The sequence below is a fragment of the Diuraphis noxia genome, unplaced genomic scaffold (genome assembly GCF_037042655.1).
Source record: "Diuraphis noxia isolate RWA-SAM2 unplaced genomic scaffold, SU_Dnox_SAM2 contig0001, whole genome shotgun sequence".
NCBI lineage: Eukaryota > Metazoa > Arthropoda > Insecta > Hemiptera > Aphididae > Diuraphis > Diuraphis noxia.
This window is the reverse complement of record NW_028301711.1, coordinates 16,631,767-16,639,732: the sequence shown is the minus strand read 5'-3', so window position 1 is coordinate 16,639,732 and position 7,966 is coordinate 16,631,767. Positions and strand designations below refer to the sequence as shown.

General features: G+C 27.7%; 1 protein-coding gene across 1 annotated transcript; it reads left to right on the top strand.

The window, feature by feature from the left end:
• The first annotated feature begins 2,368 nt into the window (after positions 1 to 2,368).
• On the top strand, positions 2,369 to 3,646 carry LOC107170771 (uncharacterized). Its single transcript, XM_015520965.2, has one exon. The coding sequence runs from the start codon at positions 2,369 to 2,371 to the stop codon at positions 3,644 to 3,646; it is 1,278 nt and encodes a 425-aa protein (XP_015376451.2).
• The last annotated feature ends 4,320 nt before the right edge of the window (positions 3,647 to 7,966 follow it).

Here is a 7,966-nt window from a genome sequence, read left to right as displayed (position 1 = left end):
ATTCAAAAAAAACAGGAAGACTATTGAATTTAGAGGAAACACACGGGATGGTATGTAATAAGAAACATTGATTAACGTATGCTCACGATCCAAGAAATGATGTAAAGTTGACGAAATGTATCTTTGATTTTATGGTGAGGAAAGTGAAGTACGATAATCTAATAAGACACTTTTTAACAAATACGGAGGAATTCAATGTAAAGTAAAAACCACTACAAAAATAATATATTTAAACATAAGTTTTAGTTAGATTAATTTTAATCATGAATATATATATACAGGGTGATTCTTTTATCAAATAACACTCATTATTTCAAAAGCTATTGACTTTTTTCAAATTTTTTTTTTTTCAAAATTTTAAAACCATCTTGTTCTAGAACTATATATTTTTTTAAATATATTCACCCTTATATTTATCAGGTTAACCATTATAAACTTTTGATTTTCAAATGACAACCTATACTTAAAATTTCATAAACTAAAAAGTCTATTTTTACAAAGAATTTTCACGTTTAAATTTTCATTTTTCGTTAATCCGTTTACAAGATATAGCCTCCCAAAGTTGGATGGTTTTGGGTGGTGTTTGTGTGTTATAGGTGTATGTTAGGTGGTATTTACACACAAACACCATATAAGTGTTGTTTGATAAAAGAATCACCCTGTATATATAATTCGGTTACTACTACAATCAGTTTTACACTTTTTCATAAGTATTATTATACAATCATATTAAAGATTGAATGGATAGTAATCCACTAAAATAAATAATAATAAAATAAAATGACAAAGAAAATAAAGGACAATAATATATATATATTATATATAAGGAATTTGAGAATACATTTAATAATGATAATGATAAAAAATTAAATGTTCTTTTAAGTAAATAACATATACATAATAGAATGGTGAGGGATGATATTAGACATAAGATATTCATATTATATTAATCATGTTAATTATTAAAACAAAAAAAAAATGTATTATTTAATAACTTTATATTCACACAGAAATAAGTAAACATAAGGGAATGATATATTTTAATGTAATAATATGGGAATTAATATTATATAAAACAGTAAGTAACACTTAATATAAAAACTATCACTAACCAAACATATTAAAGGAAATATATATATATATTGTAATACTAACCACATATTTTAATGTAATAAATAAAATCATAGATTTATGATTGTATACTATGATATGTACTACGCAAGTATATATTTTATTATTGTACTAATGGAAACTACTATTGTAATAAAAAATGACAAACATGAAATGTAATAATTTATAATTGTCAATGCATCATGAATATGTAACAATGAATGTAAAACATAAAATATGAAATTATAGAAAATTGTATTCTAAACAAGTTGTTTGAACTTGTGAAAATATTAATGTAACATAACTATATTGTACACAAATTGATTGATTTCTGTCTTTAAAAACAAAAATTTAGAGGACAAGCGTCCCGCCATTGTCTAGTTCACGGTTAACTAGGTATCAGCTGAACCAAGCTAGGGTAGGGCAATAAGGTAACATTAGGGAAATACAAAATCATCTGGGCATTCAACTATAAAAGATCATCAATAGGTGTGTACAGGACGTGGGATTATGCATCAGTACAAAAGTTCCAAGAACCAATGGCCGAAGGTAATATCATAATATATATTTTTACATAATAATAATATAATTATCGAGGTTTGCAGCTGCACAGGATGCGCATTTTCCTCGTATGTGGGCGAGTGGCATTTCTGTCAGTTTAGATGATTATACCACATCCGTGAGAACAGCGACAAGAGCAAGTAGACTATGGGGAGTAGAGGGTAGTACTATATAAGAGACCCCGAAACGGCCTGTATTCAGACGCGACTTGACCAGACTAGCCAGAGCACCTTCACGAGAGTCTGTTCTTTAATTAATTAAACTGGACTTAAGAAAATTCTCGTAAAATAATATTCTGAACTTAGAAAATATTCGAGTCAAACCGAATTTCTTCTAGTCATTCAGAATACTTAGAAAACAGTTGCCAACCATCAAAAACGCAAAAACATCTTCAACAACAGTGAATAGCAACTGCCAGCCAGACTCAGAAAACAGTCATCAGTCAGACTTAGAAAAGAATACTTCAATACTAACTATGTAAGTACCTATTTTATTATTTTATTAAAACTTTTAATCTTTACTCCTAACCTAACCTTATAAATACGTATCTTATATTTATATAATCAGTATAAAACGACATATTTACTGTATATTTATATTATATATTTGTACCTACCTATACAATATATATATTATATATGTATGTTAATTTTTTTTTTAGTGTATACAAAGTCGTCAAAAGGTCATTATTGTGAATATGTACAAGGAGATCAAAGTTAAGTCTCCTAATATGCCTTACAAAGAAATGATTGCCGAAATATCACGTATATCGGGTATTGGTCGTAATTCGGTAATATCAATTATTTCCGAGTATAAAAAATGTGGAACTGTTTCGTCCCCTAATAAGACTCGCAATAGAAAATGTCTGTTTGATAATATCGACGAATTAGATAGGAATGCGCTGCGGCAAAAAATACATTCTTTTTGGCTGAAAAGTGAGATACCAACAATAGACAAGATTCTGCAAGCTGTAAACGACGATCCAGCACTTCCAAATTTTAAGCGTACGGTATTATATGAAACAATTAAAAAACTAGACTTCGTATTTACCAAACGCAAACGATGTAGTGTATTGACTGAAAGGGAAGACCTACTCGCTTGGCGCCACAACTACTTATATGATATTAGGAAATATCGAAAAGAAGGTCGGAGCATTTATTATCTTGACGAGACCTGGTTGAACGCCGGTGACTGTACCAATAAAGTGTGGGTTGATAAATCAGTTTTATCAAAACACGACGCCTTCAACAAAGGTCTTACAACGGGAGCGAAGAACCCGACAGGTAAAGGTAAAAGGTTAATTATTTTACATATTGGGTCTGAAAAAGGATTTTTGGAAGGTGGACTTTTATGCTTCAATTCAAAAAAAAATAGTTCAGATTATCATGATGAGATGAACGGTGACAATTTCCGTGAATGGTTTGAGTCCATCATTCCTCGTCTGGAGTCAAACTCGGTGATTGTCATGGACAATGCGCCGTATCATTCTGTGAAATCCGAAAAAATACCAACAAGCCAATCGAAGAAAGAAGAAATTTTGACGTGGTCATCATCGAAAGGAGTACAACTCGACAGGCCAATGATAAAACCCCAGCTGCTCCAAAAAGTACGTCAAATAAAATCGAAATACAATTCTTACGTTATTGATAATATGGTCAAAGACGCCGGGCACACAGTACTTCGACTCCCACCGTATCACTGCGAGTTCAACCCAATTGAACTCGCATGGGCGATGGTTAAAGGATACGTCAAGAGTAATAATACGACATTTAAAATAGATGACGTTCGGGCTCTTCTTAACACCGGAATTGAAAGAGTTACCGATGAACATTGGAAAAATTTTATTCGTCATGTCATCACACAGGAAGACTCAATTTGGCAAGTGGACACCATCATGGACGATATTATAGATAACTTAGAACCCTGTGTCCTAACTATAAACGATGAGAATTCTTCCGTTGATGATTCTGAATAATTTTTTGTTATTGTATAAATAATATATTATAATAAATCCTGTAATATTTTTTTTCCTTTACGATTGTCATAAAAAAAATGCATGATGTTTTTTTATTAAATAGTTTTAATTTTTTTTTAATACCTATATGTAAATATTTTGACGATTATTATAAAAAAAGTCTTATTAATATTTGATAAAAAAAATGTTAATATAAAAAATGTTGATAAAAATCATCTGTGTCATATATTTTTTCATTTACACCAGCATAATGTTACGTTACGAAATAATTTTAAATAATCATAATTAAAACTATAAAGAGTACATTCGCAATATGTGTAAAAAAAATCAACATAATAACAAAAATGTTTGTAAACTGTTATAGTAATTAATAAATTACTAATCTTTAATTTATACCCGAGCGCGTAATATACGACGCGTATTGGGATACCGGCCACATATAAAACTGCAGCCACGTACCACACAATACATTTCTAATTAAGTGTTCATTTGAGCTGTCGATACTAGTGATGGGCGATTTAAATCGATGTTTTAAAAAATCGATTTTTTGTAGTCGATTTTTCGATTTTTTGAATCGATTCACTAGGGCGATTTTATTACTGAATCGATAAGTTTTTAGTTAATATAAACTTAGATATAACAAAATGTGTTGCACAGTCTTACGATGGTGCATCTGTGATGTCAGGTTGTAATAATGGAGTGCAATCCAAAATTCGTGAATTGTCAAAAAATGTATGTCCATATGTGCACTGTTACGCTCATAGACTCAATTTAGTTTTGGTAGACACAACTAAAAAAGTTGAAGCACTTGATGAAATAATAGGATTGTTAGAAGCAATTTATGCTTATCAAAGCTCTTCTATGATAAGACATAATGCTTTTATACAAGCTCAAAAAGGTTGTGGAAACATTATTGAAGTCCCTCAACATTGTGAAACTAGGTGGGTCTCTAAGTATAAAGGTGTCAATTTTTTCAAAAGTAAATTTAAATGTGTAATTGCTGCATTAACAGAATGTTCTAAAAGTTCAAAAAAAAAAGAAGCCGCTGAGGCTCGTGGTCTTCTACATCAATTTACTTCATTTCATGTAATTTTAACTCTATTTTACTTGGATGAATTTTAGGTCTCATTAACAACTTATCAATTTATTTGCAAAAATCTTCTCTAGATATTATCAAGTGTCTGAAATTAGTAAATTCAACAAAAATTTTATTACAAAATATGAGAAATGAATACAAATTTAATAAATTTTTTGATGAATCTGTGATTGCTGCTCAAGAGTTAAATATAACAATACCATGTAACCAAACTACTACTACCTCAATTTCTATGCAAAATAGAAAAATGAATTTATCATCAAAATTGAACAATAGTTTTGTTTATTCTACGGTTGGTAAAAGTAATTCTTTCAAACTCAAGACTGTAAATGAAAAAGATGAAGTTTGACATCAATACTTTGAAATTATAGACACAATTTTACAAGAAATAAATTATAGATTTGATGAAAATATAGATATATTAACTGCTGTTGATGCATGTGATTCAAATTCCAGTAATTTTATGGACACAGAAAAATTTAAATACTTAGTAAATATTTATGGACAAGACAATGTGTGTAATACAGAAACTATTGCTTCTCAATCAATTTTAGTAAAAAATATGTTTGAAAATACTCCAAATATTGTAGAGCTTCACAAAGAATTAACAATTATAAAACCTGCTTTTCAAGAAATTAATGAAATAATTACTAGAGTTTTAGTGATACCTGTGACTAGTGTGACTGCTGAGAGGAGCTTCTCTGTGATGCGCAGAATCATGACATATTTAAGATCTACAATGACAAGTGAAAGATTTCATAATTCTGCAATTTTATCAATAGAAAGGGAACTGAGTGGACAGTTAACACAAGATACAACATCAGCCATTGATTAATTTGTCACAAGCAAAAACAGAAGATTATCTTTTTCTTTATACCATACCTACATTAAAAACAATTATTTGATTTTTAATTTGTAAAATGTGTATATTTTAATATGTATTTAATAAAACATATAAATAAAAGTATAAATTTTAATTTGTGTTTTTCAAAAGATTTGAATATTTAAAGATAAGTTGTGGTTTTTTTTATACAGGATATTAAATTCTGATCTAATTATTGTTTTTGTTTCCATAACGTTTTCTAATACAATTATTATTAGTCTATAGTTGATCTAAGAAACAAAGTACCTAAATTACATCATATGAGGAGGGAGGGGGTAAAACCATTATGAACTTTACTTTTGTGGCCCATCCACAAAAAAGTTCTGGACGGATTTAAAACAAAATATAACTTAGAATTATGATGATACAACCTTAGCACAAATGTCAAATACATTGTAAAAATTCACTATTTTTTGTTGATAATTTAACATTTAAATAAAAATAAAACAAAACCAAGTTTTTTAACATAATATTATTTGAACAAAAATATATTTTATGCTTGTTACTTTTTTATAAAGAGTCAACTTTAATTTAAACTCTTCGAAAGTATATTCTTTCATATAATATAAAAACAAAAAATGTATGATAAAATATTTTAAGGAGGAACTAAATCACCAATTAATTATGTAAAACTTATAAAATTTATTCAAAGTACAGGAAAAAAATTAAATAAATTATGCACACTATATAAACAACTAACTTTGAAACATTCTTTACTACACATTGCATTATGAACTATTTAACTGTAAATATAACTTGTTTCCTGTATTGTATTATGTAGACATATATAATATCTGTTGTGTATAAATAACATGTGTTTTTACCACATAAACAAATTAGCTGACATGTACAACCAAACATTGCTGTTTGAGATTATGGGTTGTAATTTAACATGTTCATTCAAAATAATTATATATTAGAGCTTACGGATCATCAGACCGCGCCAGAGGCTCATACATATATTAATTGAATAATATACAAAATTATAGCTAACTTGATAGTACACCAACAGTTGAATGATCATTTCACAATTATTATGCACAAAGATATAAACAATATAAAGCTTTTTTTATTTTACATTTGTTTTAATTCAAAACAAATATGTATTAATGATAATGCAAATGTGGTGGATAAGAACTAGTAGCTTTTATAGAATGTAACACAATTTATAGTCTAGTTACAATAAAACAATAAAATAAAATTTCAATTTTTTTTTTTTTTTTGTAAATACTTGCCGACTTTAATTGTAATTTAATACATATAAAGACGGATAAAATCTTTAATTCTAATTCAGAACACCAAATTATACCATACATTGATTATTTTCAATCAAAAAAACATGTTACTATTACACTATACACTTAACTGATGAAATAATCATCAACAAGCATAAAATTATTTTTATTTTATATAATGATTTAAATTATTCTTAAATTAAACACAAGTTTTCATGACTTAAAATGTAAAAATGCATTTAAAAAAAAAATTAAATTATCACTTCCATTATAAGTATCTGAAGATGACCAGTCATTACAAGTTGTAATTGTATAGATGATCTATAAATTGCATTACAATAACAAAAAAAATATGTTATTAAATGTACGACAATGTGCTAGGATGACCAGTAAATGTTAGCTGTGAACTTTCCAAATGAAGATATGGGGTATAATATGTGACTAAAAGGATAATGTATAATCAAGTAAATTTTATAACTCAATTTTCTGTAAAAATGTATTTATTATTTTCATGTTGGAGAAAGGTAATTTTCTTAATTTCCATTAGACAAGCATATTATTTTAAATTTGTTTTTTATATATATTGTCGTATACTGTAAGCTGTTATTATAAATATAATCTTTAATGTATATATAGAACAGGTGAGAATATTTTAATGTTAAGAAAGATCAGGCCAATGAATCAAAATATGCTGAGGTGAAAATATTATTTTCCTAACCTAACCGCACGCACAGGCAAAGGACCAGTTTACGCTGAATGTTTTCAGCGTGACGCGTGAGCATTACGTACGAAATCGTGCATGTTAAGCAACAGTCAAAATACGGGCTAAGTAATTTTTTTTAAGTATATACAATGATTGCTTATGTAAATGGTTTATACCATTTAATTCGTTTAAACGGGTAAATTTACTAATCAATTTTTAAAATAAATTTTTGGTTTTTTGAATATACCTACCTACCTATAAATAATGATATTTTTTTTTATATCAAAGGAATTCGAATATTTTCTATTATTTAATTTTTCCATAACTATAATGAATTTCTCGTCAAAATGAAGTTATTCGAATTTTATTTTCATCAAAAGTATTAAATTAAACATTAAGCTGC